At 37.8% G+C, this 14,229-nt stretch overlaps 2 protein-coding genes across 2 annotated transcripts; both read right to left on the bottom strand.

The window, feature by feature from the left end:
• Positions 1 to 1,389: 1,389 nt before the first annotated feature.
• LOC128217292 (uncharacterized) lies at positions 1,390 to 6,827 on the bottom strand. The gene is made up of 2 exons (XM_052924335.1): positions 5,707 to 6,827; positions 1,390 to 3,112 (listed from the first exon to the last, which is right to left on the bottom strand). The coding sequence occupies exons 1-2, from the start codon at positions 6,039 to 6,041 to the stop codon at positions 1,747 to 1,749; spliced, it is 1,701 nt and encodes a 566-aa protein (XP_052780295.1). The 5' UTR covers positions 6,042 to 6,827; the 3' UTR covers positions 1,390 to 1,746.
• A 457-nt stretch (positions 6,828 to 7,284) lies between these two features.
• Positions 7,285 to 7,722, bottom strand: LOC128216100 (putative uncharacterized protein DDB_G0290521). The gene has a single exon (XM_052922689.1). The coding sequence runs from the start codon at positions 7,720 to 7,722 to the stop codon at positions 7,285 to 7,287; it is 438 nt and encodes a 145-aa protein (XP_052778649.1).
• Positions 7,723 to 14,229: the final 6,507 nt, after the last annotated feature.

The raw sequence follows: 14,229 nt of genomic DNA, 5'->3' as shown, positions 1-14,229 counted from the left end.
CTCCCGCTCCGTAGGCGGACGCTTATCCACTAGGCCACGGAGACGGTTTGAACCTTTACACCCATCGTTGTCGGAGAATATGTATATTCTATGGATGCTTTTAAACAATTGTTGTACGTTAATATTTATAAATCTAACAAAGAAATGGTGACTTATACCAATTAAAGTCAGTGAAATAAATCAACAAAACTTTAAACACGTTTTTCTCGAAATTGAAATTGCCGACTTTGTACCCCTTTCTACAGGCGTCGTCACATATTATGTTTGTGAATGATTTATCTTTCATTCAGTTCTCACCTTTTTTATCAAAAACACTTGCGTTATGGTTCATCCTTGATTGAAATGCACCTACCATTTCTGTGTATCACCTTTCGCATTCAAGCTAAAACTGACGATTTATATGTGGGATGAAGGTCTCAATCTGACCGAGATTATCGATGTCTGAACACGATAGATTTCACGATGTTTATTATGGGATGTAAGTCTTAAACTAACCGAGATTGGCAAAATTACATGTGTGATGAAAGGCTCAATCTAACCGAGACTGTCGATATTAAGCGAGGGAAATAAGTCTCAAACTAACTGAGACTGTCAATAAAATATGTGTTAATGTGATGTTAGTCTCACTATAACCGAGACTGACCTTGGTGCATGTGGGATGTACGTCTGAATCTTACGGCGACTGTCGATGTTACACGTTAGATGTAAGTCACAATCAAACCGGTATGTTAATGATTTACTAGTAAGTGGGATGTAAGTCTCATTCCAGTTGAGACTGTTGATGTTTAATCTGAGATATAAGTCTCAGTCAAACCAAGACTGTCGATGTTAAACCTGAGAAGAAAGTCTCAGTCTAATCAAGACTGTCAATGCAAAACATGATATGTAAGTCTAAATCTAACCGAGACTGTCGATGTTATACATGAGATATAAGTCTCAATCTAACCGAAACTGTCGATGTTATACGCGAGATATAAGGCCCAAACTTACTGAGACTGGCGATGTTATACGTGAGATGTATGTCTGAATCTAACCGAGACTGTCGATGTTATACGTGAGATGTACATCTGACTCTTACCCAGACTGTCGATGTTATACGTAATATTTATGCTTTTTGTTTCTTGAGAATCTATCCTTCAAAATTAATTTCAGTATACGTTCAAAATCGGGCATGCATTCTTCAAAAGATGATTTTATTATGTTTCACGTTAACCCTTTCACCGACATTGAATTATGAGAATTTTTTTTGATTTTTCTATTGCAATTCACCTGACTTTGTGTATATTTTGCAAGTAAATTTTCATGACGTTCCATTTGAATAAATCAAAATGGTGGTGTTCTGTAAGTTATAAATGCCAACGTATTTATTGATGCAAAAACGAGTTTGATAAAGCGTTTATTCGCCTCTCTTTTAATGAGTATACAAAACGCGAATAGCATAATAAAAATAATACGTTTCTATGTTTGTTAATAGGTAATATATATATATATATACACGAAAATTGAACATTCTACATTCATCAAATAAAATATGTATAATATTATTATTTCACATAGTTTGTGGGATATAAATTGTCCCAAATATGATCAAATAAAAGTATTCACAATGTGCTTTTGGATTCCTATCATATAACTTATAGCCAGCGGTCTAAACAAAACAATTATATATGACAAAACTGTAATATACTTTGCAACAATAAGAAAGATCCCAGTTCGATAGTACCAAATCAAACATTGCTTTTAGTTTTAATTTAACTTGATAACAAGAAGTGTGTCTTTCCTTCCACCAACAATCAGAGAGGAAGTGCGGCTGCTGAAGAATAAATTTCGCGGTCCGTGAACTCCGTTTTCTTTCCTTGCCAGAGTGGCTAACTTCTTCTTTCCGTCTTTGTCAACCTGCAGCACTGTGTTGGAGTCCCAGCAGCAGACGAACACGTGTCCAGCAGGTGTCACGTGTACTCCGGTAGGTTGTGTCATGTCAGGGTCAGTGAGTAAGGCCAGCTTGTTACCCTTGTTGTCTAGGGTGATCAGTTGATGTTGACTGGACTTTGTGATGTAGATTGTCTTCCCGTCGTTACTGATGGCACATTTCTCCACCGTTCTAAACCCAGACTTGTCCTCGTACAGCATCTTCACCTTCTGTCCCGACATCGTGTAGACGTACAGGGCGATACTCGAGGAGATGTAAAGCTTGCCACCATGATGTGCTGCGGCATAACACACATGGGTGAAGCTTAACTTCCTCGTAGTTACGAATTTCCCTTTCGTAGCATTAATGAAATAAAGTACACTGATAACACAAACGGCCACTTCATTTCCGTCAATGTGGCACAGGTCATATGGATTCTCCGGGACATCACAGCGGTCGAGCATCCTGTACTCCGTGTCCAGGAGCTTCACTTTACAATTGTCATAGTCTGCTATGACAAACTCTCCACTAAGCAGTTCACATATGTCACGGATAATACATTGACGTTTGTCATCACTCATCTTCACGTTGTACTCCTTGTACTCTGCAACACTAAACACGTGGTTTGGATCGGAAAGGGGATCTTTTCGCTGTTTGGTCATAACAGTTTGTTCTTCAATCGCTCCAAACGTCTTCACTGCAGATAAAAGTTCTTCTATAAGGTTATTGGCTTGAAATGTTACATTGTAACACTCAATGGCTGCTATGCCACGAAGATGATCGTTTGCTTGTGAAATCATATCCTGGCTCTTTCTGTACGCAATATATGATTTTGACTCGCTTGATTTTGCTTTGGTTTGAAAAGCGGCAATCATGTTTTGCAGTTCGATAGTCATTTTATCACAAGTTTCGATATCTTTCTTTAGATTTTTTTCAAGTTTAGCTATCATTCCGTCCAAGTCCTGTAAAGTTGTCTTCTCAATCTTATTAAGAATTTCGTTGATCTTTTTACGTATGGTTTTTAATTCATGAGAAATGGTTGCCCGCGTCTTTTTCAGAGATGTCGTATTCTTCATTCTTGCTTCTTTCATCAGCTCGAATTGCTTTTCAAGGTCAGCTATCTTCTTTGGAATTTGTTGAAACTCAATATTTCTCTGAATACCTTTTGCTACATCTGGAATGGGATGGATTTTGGAACATTGTCTGAAACAAAGAAGTTTTGAACATTTGTAATCAGATCTGCATAAACTGACATATGACCTTGCTTATGTGGGACAATGTTAAAGAAAATGATTAAAAAATTGACGCAATTCCGTATAGACTAGTTACCGTTTTGTGTTTTAATGGCGCACAATATAGGTTGACGCAATTACGTATAGATTAGTTACCGTTTTGTGTCTTAAAGGCGCACAATATAGGTTGACGCAATAACGTATAGATTAGTCACCGTTCTGTGTCTTAAAGGCGCACAATAAAGGTTGACGCAATTACGTATAGATTAGTTACCGTTCTTTGTCTTAAAGGCGCACAATATAGGTTGACGCAATTACGTATAGATTAGTCACCGTTTTGTGTTTTAAAGGCGCACTATATAGGTTGACGCAATAACGTATAGATTAGTTACCGTTCTTTGTCTTAAAGGCGCACAATATAGGTTGACGCAATAACGTATAGATTAGTTACCGTTTTGTGTCTTAAAGACGCACAATATAGGTTGACGCAATTACGTATAGATTAGTTACCGTTTTGTGTCTTAAAGGCGCACAATATAGGTTGACGCAATAACGTATAGATTAGTTACCGTTTTGTGTCTTAAAGGCGCACAATATAGGTTGACGCAATTACGTATTGATTAGTTACCGTTTTGTGTCTTAAAGGCGCACAATATAGGTTGACGCAATTACGTATAGATTAGTCACCGTTCTGTGTCTTAAAGGCGCACAATATAGGTTGACGCAATTACGTATTGATTAGTTACCGTTTTGTGTCTTAAAGGCGCACAATATAGGTTGATGCAATTACGTATAGATTAGTTACCGTTTTGTGTCTTAAAGGCGCACAATATAGGTTGTCGCAATAACGTATAGATTAGTCACCGTTCTGTGTCTTAAAGGCGCACAATATAGGTTGACGCAATTACGTATTGATTAGTTACCGTTTTGTGTCTTAAAGGCGCACAATATAGGTTGATGCAATTACGTATAGATTAGTTACCGTTTTGTGTCTTAAAGGCGCACAATATAGGCTGATGCAATTACGTATAGATTAGTCACCGTTCTGTGTCTTAAAGGCGCACAATATAGGTTGACGCAATTACGTATTGATTAGTTACCGTTTTGTGTCTTAAAGGCGCACAATATAGGTTGACGCAATTACGTATAGATTAGTTACCGTTTTGTGTCTTAAAGGCGCACAATATAGGTTGTCGCAATAACGTATATATTAGTTACCGTTTTGTGTCTTAAAGGCGCACAATATAGGTTGACGCAATTACGTATAGATAAGTTACCGTTTTGTGTCTTAAAGGCGCACAATATAGGTTGACGCAATTACGTATAGATAAGTTACCGTTTTGTGTCTTAAAGGCGCACAATATAGGTTGACGCAATTACGTATTGATTAGTTACCGTTTTGTGTCTTAAAGGCGCACAATATAGGTTGACGCAATAACGTATAGATTAGTTACCGTTTTATGTCTTAAAGGCGCACAATATAGGTTGACGCAATAACGTATAGATTAGTCACCGTTTTGTGTTTTAAAGGCGCACAATAAAGGTTGACGCAATTACGTATAGATTAGTCACCGTTCTGTGTCTTAAAGGCGCACAATATAGGTTGACGCAATTACGTATAGATTAGTTACCGTTTTCTGTCTTAAAGGCGCACAATATAGGTTGACGCAATTACGTATAGATAAGTTACCGTTTTGTGTCTTAAAGGCGCACAATATAGGTTGACGCAATTACGTATAGATATGTTACCGTTTTGTGTTTTAAAGGCGCACTATATAGGTTGATGCCTGAATTATTTTCTTTTGATTTTTAATCCATAATTTTTAATGCATTATTATGGTTAATTAAATTGACTTGATTGATCAAAACCGAAACAAATATTTGTGTACAGATTCAGTGATTTTTTTAAACTGGGGAATTTGTGGCCACGTAGCTATTAATTGAAATCACCGTATGAATGTTGAAAGACGAATATTTTTGTAAAATGTACATAATCATAAGCCTTTTTTGTTTTGATCATGAAAAGTCGAGTAAGTTAAAAATAATAATTTATAAAAACAATAAAATATTTTTGGCATGAACCTATGTTGTGCGCCTTTATATTGAAGTTATCTTCCTTCAAACCTGTGGTCCACGGCGACACACGAATAACAGCAAAGGCGCATAATATAGGTTGACGAGAAAAATGCATGATAATGTTTTACTCATTTTTTTATTTAAACGATCAAAACCAAAAAGGCATATGATGTGTATATAAAAAATATAAATGATATTTTGTACTTTTTTTATCTGGGGAATTTGTGGCCACGTAGCTATTTTATGAAAAATATTATAGTTAAAGGCCGATATTTTTTTATATACACAGATCGTAAGGTTTATTTTGTTAAAAAGTTAAATGAGTTTAACTTTATAATGCACATATAATAATATTAATAATAATAATAATAATAATAATAATAATAATAATAATAATAATAATAATGATAATAATAATAATAATAATAATTATAATAAAATGCATTAACCTATGTTGTGCACCTTAAACTTGCCATATTTCTTACATACCTGTGGTCCACGGCCACGCACACATGGCAGCACAGCTGGTCATGGTCCGCACATACCAGCTTCAGTGCCTCCCCGGGATGTATCCTGCATATCTCCAGGGCGTCCACCACCCCTGGGGCTGCCTCCCATTTCATCACGTCCTTCCGTCCGAGTACCGCATGCTTCTGATATAATCCATTATGTTTTGAAATACAGTTTTTGCAGTAATAGTTTGTGCATTGCGTACAATAATGTTGAGCTTCTGTGTTAAATCCGTTCTCTTCACACGGAGAGCAGGAAAAATCATGGATGAAGTCACAGCCTCTCAGAATTGATGATTCAAAATTAGATGCCATTTTCTCTCTTGAGTTTAAAAATGACTCACAAGATAGTTCAAACAATCAGTTTCTGTTTATTTTGTAACTAGGAAGTTAATTATTTTGCACTGAGCTTATACAAAGAAAACCAATACTTCGATCAACTTAACACTGACATAAAACACGATATCAAAATGATAAGCGTAGTAATCCGTACTAAATTTACAATCATTTTTCAAAAAAAAAAATGTTTTTAAACATGCCGTAATTAATTCCTGTGTCAACATTTCGAATAGTAAAGTGGGCCTTCCCACGATCCCGAGTTTGCCGAAGACTGCCGAGTTGTAACGATTGTCTATTCCGAGCTTGCCGGAGATGGCCGAATAGTTGTAGGAAGTACCTTTCCTGTTTATTGTATAGCGAATTGACCCATTTCCACGAACAATAACACTGAGGTCTAGTTCCTCTCGAACCTTAACACCATCTATGGGAAGATATTGATGATTCAAAATTAGATTCCATTTTCTCTCTTGAGTTTAAAAAGATTCACGAACTAAATCAAATATAGATGTTCATTCAGCCATGTCTGTTTATTTTGTTACAAAGGAAGTAAATTGTTTTGTACTGATACGAAGAAACCACAAAGTACGATCAATGTCACACTGACATATTTCACAATATCCAAATGATAAGCGTTGTTACAACCTTGCTTAATTTACTATATTTTTTTCCAGATCTAAACACATTTTAAACATGCCGAGGTTGTGTCCCGTATTAATTTCAATAGTAGTTTAATAACGACTTCTGGTTAAATCGGCGTTTCTTCATTCGGAACGCGCAACAAAATAAGTATATCCCGAGCTTGTAGAAGACTGCCGAATAGTCACGATTGCCTATCCCGCTACATTCGGAAATCTACGGTCAATTTTCGTACATGTATGCCGGTTCACCTGTAGAAGTAGGGGCGAATTTCAAGGGTCAGGTGCAAGTGGGTCTGGACCCTTCTGTAGTGGCGGGCGTCTCCTGAGGAGAAGACATTGTGTAGTGGCGGGCGTCGGTTCTAGTGCGCACGTTGAGGTGGGCCCTGCTGTAGTGGCGGGTGTCTTCTTAGAAGTAGAATTTGGTCTGGTGAGCAAGTAGATCTGGACCCCGTTGTTGTGTCGGGCGTAGCCTACGAAGTAGACATGAGCGTCGGATCTGGTGCGTTAGGGGACGTTGGGCCTGGTGTAGTGACGGGCATCTTATAAGAAGTAGACTAGGGCGTCGGGTCTGGTGCGTAAGTTTATATGGGCCTTGCTTTAGTGACGGGCATCGCCTTAGGGCGGCGGGTATGGTGTGCAAGTCGGTCTGTGCCCTGTTGTTGTGGCAGGCGTCGCCAGAGAAGAAGACATGATGTACTGGCGGGCATCTCCTTAGAAGTATACGTGGACGTCGGCTCTGGCGTGCAAGTGGGCGTTGGCCCTATTGTAGTTGCGGGCGTCTCCTTAGAAGTAGACATGGGCGTCAGGTCTGGTGTGCAGGTGGGTCTGGGCCCTGTTGTAGTGGCGGGAATCGCCTTAGGAGGAGACATGGGCCTCGGGTCTGGTGCGCAAGTGAGTCTGGACCCTGCTGTAGTGACTAGCGTCTTCTTTGGAGTAGACATGGCCGTCCTGTCTGGTGTGCAAGTGGATGGTGGCCCTGCTGTAGTGGCGGCCGCCACCTTAGAAGAAGAAGTGGCCATCCGGTCTGGTGTACAAGTGGACGTGTGCTCTGTTGTAGTGGCGGGGTCATGGGCCTCGGGTCTGTTTCGCAAGTGGGCGTGGCCCCTGTTGTACTGGCGGGGTCGCCTTAAAAGTAGACTTGGGCGTGCCGTCTGATGTGCAAGTGGGCGTGGGCCCTGTTGTTGTGGCGGGGGTCGCCTTAGAAGTAGACGTGGGCGTCTGGTCTGGTGTGCAAGTGGGCGTGGACCTTGTTGTCGTGGCTTGAGTCGCCTGAGAAGTAGACGTGGGCGTCCGGTCTGGTGTGCAAGTGGGCGTGGGCCCCGTTGTTGTGGCGGGGGTCGCCTTAGAAGTAAACATGGGCGTCCGGTCTGGTGTGCAAGTGGACTTGGGCCCGGTTGTTGTGGCGGGCGTCGCCTTAGGAGTAGACATAGGCGTCGGGCCTGGTGCGCAAGTGAATGTGGGCCCCGTTGTTGTGGCGGGCGTCGCCTTAGGAGTAGACATAGGCGTCGGGCCTGGTGCGCAAGTGGACGTAGGGCCCCGTTGTTGTGGCGAGCGTCGCCTTAGGAGTAGACATAGGCGTCGGGCATGGTGTTCAAGTGGACGTGGGGCCCCGTTGTTGTGGCGGGCGTCGCCTAAGGAGTAGACATAGGCGTCGGGCCTGGTGCGCAAGTGGACGTGGGGCCCCGTTGTTGTGGCGAGCGTCGCCTTAGGAGTAGACATAGGCGTCGGGCCTGGTGCGCAAGTGGACGTGGGCCCTATTTATGTGGCGGGCGTCGACTGAGCAGAAGAAGTGGGCGTTAACTCTAAAAACGGAGGTATCATGTTGCATAATACAAGGGGATGGCAATTATCGTAACATAAACATAATGAACATGATAATAAAATTATTTTAAATTATAGTTAACAGACATCGTGTTTTACAAGACGGTAAATTTTAAATTCCGCGGTAGCCACTAATGTACCTCCTTTAAAGTCTAACGTCTTTCTAGTTTGCGGAAAGTTTCTTTTTCTTTCTCTCTCTCTCTCTCTCTCTCTCTCTCTCTCTCTCTCTCTCTCTCTCTCATACCATTTCTTACACGGTTTATTTTTTGTTATTTCTATTGTTATTTATTGCATTACACGAGCTATTAATTAGAGCCCCACACACCCTTAGCAACATTTGGTTTCACAGCGAATGTAACAGGGTTACCATTTTTCTTATCAATTGACGGATTTTGGAAAGGGCCGTTACTGATGTAAGAATATGTCCTGAGCTCGTGATATTTACTGATAAGAGTGATTGTCCGTCGTCCGTCCGTCGTCATCATTTTCCTTCAAACAACTTCACATCTTAAACCACTGAGACAATCTCAACCAAACTTCACAGGAATGTTCCCTGTGTGGTCCTCTGCCAGATTCATTTAATAAAAGTGGTTCCATGCAAAACTCTGGTTACCATGGTAACTGAAAGGAAAACTTTGAAAATCTTCTTATAAACCGCTGGCCTGATTTCAAAATAAGTTAACAGTAATGCATTCGGAACTCCTCGGCCATTTTTTCAAAAACAACCTCGGATGTATGCCGGTACATCTGTTGAAGTAGTCCGTATTTTTTTGAATAAAAGCATTAATTAAATGTAGTGTTTAAGAGTTGTATTCATTGCTCTCAGTTTAAATTGATTGCCAGTGAAGTGTATTATTGCAAACATAATTACGATTCCCAAGAGTTAAGTCATAAATTTTAACTACTAAATAAGATTACTACGCGATCTATTTGCAGCGGACTTAAACGTACCACTTTTTAAGTATGTAAACCGTCCATATACATCCGAGGTTGTTTTTGAAAAAAATGGCCGAGGAGCTCCGAATGACAGTAATGTTGACACTATAAAATTCCTTCACCCCATGTAGATTCGTAAAAAACATGGCCGCCATGGGGCGGAGCTACTTATATATATATATTTAAGGAAAACTTTGAAAATATTTCTAGATTTTAAGATAATTATACAGAAATGAATGTTCCATATGTAACCCTATTTTAAATTCCTTATTAATTATAAGACACAGATACCAGGTACGGAGTTAAGTTTAATAATATACGTCTATTTGGAACACATTGAAATCGTTCCAGAAACCATTGTTCCAATTTTTAATATTTGAACAGATATGTACCTTATAATCAGATTACTTTTAAAGTATCATTTGTTTGTGCATGTTGGCATAAAATTTTGGTCAGGTGCGCTGACGAGCCATATCGCTATAGTCACTCGAGAGTTATGATTATCGCCCTTAAAATATAGAAAGTACCTAATATAGGTCTTGTTCAATGTACCTCCTAATATAGGTCTTTTTCAATCTACCTAATATAGGTCTTGTTCAATGTACCTCCTAATATAGGTCTTGTTCAATCTACCTCCTAATATAGGTCTTGTTCAATCTACCTCCTAATATAGGTCTTGTTCAATCTACCTCTTAATATAGGTCTTGTTTAATCTACCTAATATAGGTCTTGTTCAATCTAACTTATATAGGTCTTGTTCAATCTACCTCCTAATATAGATCTTGTTCAATCTACCTCCTAATATAGGTCTTGTTCAATCTACCTCCTAATATAGGTCTTGTTCAATCTACCTCTTAATATAGGTCTTGTTTAATCTACCTAATATAGGTCTTGTTCAATCTAACTTATATAGGTCTTGTTCAATCTACCTCCTAATATAGATCTTGTTCAATCTACCTCCTAATATAGGTCTTGTTCAATCTACCTAATATAGGTCTTGTTCAATGTACCTCCTAATATAGGTCTTGTTCAATGTACCTCCTAATATAGGTCTTGTTCAATCTACCTAATATAGGTCTTGTTCAATTTACCTCCTAATATAGGTCTTGTTCAATCTACCTAATATAGGTCTTGTTCAATCTACCTCCTAATATAGGTCTTGTTCAATCTTCTTCCGAATATAGGTCTTGTTCAATCTACCTAATATAGGTCTTGTTCAATCTACCTCCTAATATAGGTCTTGTTCAATCTACCTAATATAGGTCTTGTTCAATCTACCTCCTAATATAGGTCTTGTTCAATCTACCTCCTAATATAGGTCTTGTTCAATCTACCTAATATAGGTCTTGTTCAATCTACCTCCTAATATAGGTCTTGTTCAATCTACCTCCTAATATAGGTCTTGTTTAATCTACCTCTTAATATAGGTCTTGTTTAATCTACCTAATATAGGTCTTGTTAAATCTAACTAATTTAGGTCTTGTTCAATCTACCTCCTAATATAGGTCTTGTTCAATCTACCTAATATAGTCCAATCAATATTTTTAGAAGTCTGTCCGATCATCATAAATTTGGTCAGAATGTATATTAGAAGTTCAATAACCGGCCATGTCGCATTAGGCATTCGAGGGTTGTAATCCTTTCATTATAAAAAATACCTGAAATTGGAATTGTCCGATCATTCCATTTAAAGGCCTTTGTCAAATCATCACCAAGTTTGGTCAGTATTTATATGGGCATAATATCATCTTAGACAAGTGCGATTACCAGACAAATCACTCTAATCACTTAAGAGTTATCGCCCTTCAATTATAGAAATTACCTAAATTGCTCTTGTCCGATCAATCTCATTACAAATATGTGTACAATCATCACCAAATTTGGTGGAAGTGTATATAGTCATAATACCTCGGACAAGCTCGATAACCAGCCATATCGCTCTAGTCACTAAAGAGTTTTCGCCCTTTAATTACAGATTTCTCTAGTCCGATCAATCCCTTTACAAACATTTGTTTAATCATCACAAAAAAGTTAAATGATTGGTGAGTGCTAAAAGATTCACTGTGGTCTAGTATAGTCTCTTAAGGTAGAAATGTCGTTTTTATGCTCATTTCTTTCAAATTGAACTCGGAATCCTTAAAAAAACATTGTTTTCGACATTTATTCATTCTTTTTGGAATATTACAAATATTATTAATTGTGGTAATTCTTATTTGGGAGTAAGAGTGCATCTTTAAATATTAGCGCATACTAATTTTCCAGTTTTATGATAGCATGTCCATTTAGAATGTGAAAGTAAGGTGATTGGTGCAGATACATATTCAAACGCTATTTGTTAATTTAACTGAAATACATGGTTAAAACGCCAAGTGAATTTCGAATTGGAACAATACGCAAAAACTGCTAAAGATGCATGTGTCGCATTAGCGATGTGATACAACAGTAAGAAAGATACAATGCGTTGTTCACACCGCTATTGTCTATTTTATGTAAGTTTTCACAATTTTCCTTTTTTCTTGCAATTGTATCATCTGGTGTCTAGTCCATTCGAAGTTAAACAAGAAACAAAGTCGGTGTTCTTTTAATCGGTGATATAATACAATTCGGATCACTCCTCAACTCCGAAAATCATATTTTCAATTGTGAAGTACTACGCCACTCATTAATAGATTGCTTCTTGTGATCATTCGGTTAAATCACTCCTGGTTTGAAAAAAAATCATATGTTCACGTGGCTACGCCACTCACTAATAGATTTCTCTTGTGATCATTCGGTTAAATCACTTCTGATCTCAGAAAATCATATTATCATTCGTGGCTGTACCACTCATTAATAGATTGCTTCTTGTGATAATTCGGTTAAATCACTCCTGGTCTCAAAAAATCATATGTTCACGTGGCTACTCCACTCATTAATAGATTGCTTCTTGTGATCATTGGGTTAAATCACTCCTGGCCTCAAAAAATCATATGTTCACGTGGCTACTCCACTCATTAATAGATTGCGTCTTGTGATCATACGGTTTAATAATTTTGACACAGAAATTGAACAAATTTAATATCCTCAATTCATACACTTAACATCTGATAAAAGGCATGTCAAATAGTGGAAGTTCTGTTGGGTCTTAAACACGACCAGTCTTGGCTTCGGTTATGCTATCCAACTAACTTTTGCATTTTGTCAACTTGTTCCGACAGCATTTTTAACTTTTCACGAATGTCAGAATCACAGTCATCAGTAAGATCAATAGCGCCTTCATGTGATTCAGCAAGCTTATCTAGCTGCTCAGCAATGAGTTCTTTTCGATCTACACAATCCAGTTTTCTCTTCTTTGACGAAAAATCTGCTGGCACGTTGTCTTGAACCCCAGATGAATAACGATGATTGTTTTGTTGTGCTGCAAAAAGAATCGCTCGAGGGTCGTCTCCATATGATGCCTGGTTTCCTTGACCGTTGATTTGGTTAATAAAGCTATAAGAACACGTGCGCGGACTTATTTGCTTGCCAAACGCGCTTTTAACTCTTTGTTCACTTTCAGCGTCCGTGCTGGAATCAGTACCTCCGCTAGATGTAAAATCTTTTGTGTTCGGACAATTGTTCAAGCTCTCATTTAGTGTGTTCGTATAGTTCTGTTTCCCATCTGTGTTTATGTCTGCAATCCATCTCTCTGACTCCCGTGTTTCTCGGAGACACTCCTCTCGTTCCGCTTCGGTTAATACACTGACGTCATCGGGCAGGCCACACCTCTTTTTTAATAGCGACAGCTCCTTCCTTAGCAACGCGTTTTCTTCCGTTAGAGCTGCAACTTTGGTCCGTATAATCGATTCAAACTGGCGTTTACTTTCTCGCGATTTTTTCGCGGCGATGTTGTTTCGTATCCTCTTTTCCCAGTATTTATCGTCCTTGTCAGTGTCTGGCGTTAAGCGCTTCAATCGACGTTTAGGACTCAGAAGGAGGTCAAGGTCATGCGTTGACGTTCTGGTAGTCGGAACATGGGATTCCAAGGTATAGGAAAAACCACTCTCCATCCTATAAATATACAAATAATAACATGATTTTTTTTCTGATATTTAGATTCTTTAATATTAGTAGTATTTTTATTATTATATTTTTTATTTCACGATTTATTATTGATGATGATAATGATGATGCCGATGACCTAGGCTACGACGCCGACGATGATAATTATTATTATTATTATTTTATTATTATTATTATTATTATTATTATTATTATTATTATTATTATTATTAAATTATTATTGTTATCATTATCGTTATCATTATTATTATTATTATTATTATTATTATTATTATTATTATTATTATTATTATTATTGCTATTGTTGCTATTATTCTTATCATTATGATGGTGATGATGATGCTGAATTGTAACTATTATTATTTTTATTATTATTATTATTTTTATTATTATTATTATTATTATTATTATTATTATTATAAGTATTATTATTATTATTATTATAATAATAATTTTGAAGATGATGATGATGATAATTATTATCATTATTATTTATAATGATGATGATGACGACAACTTAATTTTAAATTCGATTCAATGGAATTATTTTTACCTAGATCTTCTTCCTAACAAACGCGCAATCTGTGACGAATCCTTCATCCCTTTATCTTTCTTCTTTTAAAGTTAGGCAACAGAATGGTCAGTTATATAACAGAACATATTTCATTACACGTAACTTTACAGTTTTTTTTGTGTTAAATTAACACATAAATATATCAACATTACAA

The sequence above is a fragment of the Mya arenaria genome, chromosome 14 (assembly GCF_026914265.1).
Source record: "Mya arenaria isolate MELC-2E11 chromosome 14, ASM2691426v1".
NCBI lineage: Eukaryota > Metazoa > Mollusca > Bivalvia > Myida > Myidae > Mya > Mya arenaria.
Note: the sequence above shows the minus strand (reverse complement) of the source record. Positions and strands in the feature narration are given on the sequence as shown.

Coding starts and splice junctions, on each gene's coding strand:
- LOC128217292 (XM_052924335.1), bottom strand. CDS start 6,041: ATGGCATCTAATTTTGAATCATCAATTCTGAGAGGCTGTGACTTCATC. Junction 3,113..5,706: donor TGCGTGGCCGTGGACCACAG/GTATGTAAGAAA, acceptor TCTTTGTTTCAG/ACAATGTTCCAAAATCCATC.
- LOC128216100 (XM_052922689.1), bottom strand. CDS start 7,722: ATGGCCACTTCTTCTTCTAAGGTGGCGGCCGCCACTACAGCAGGGCCA.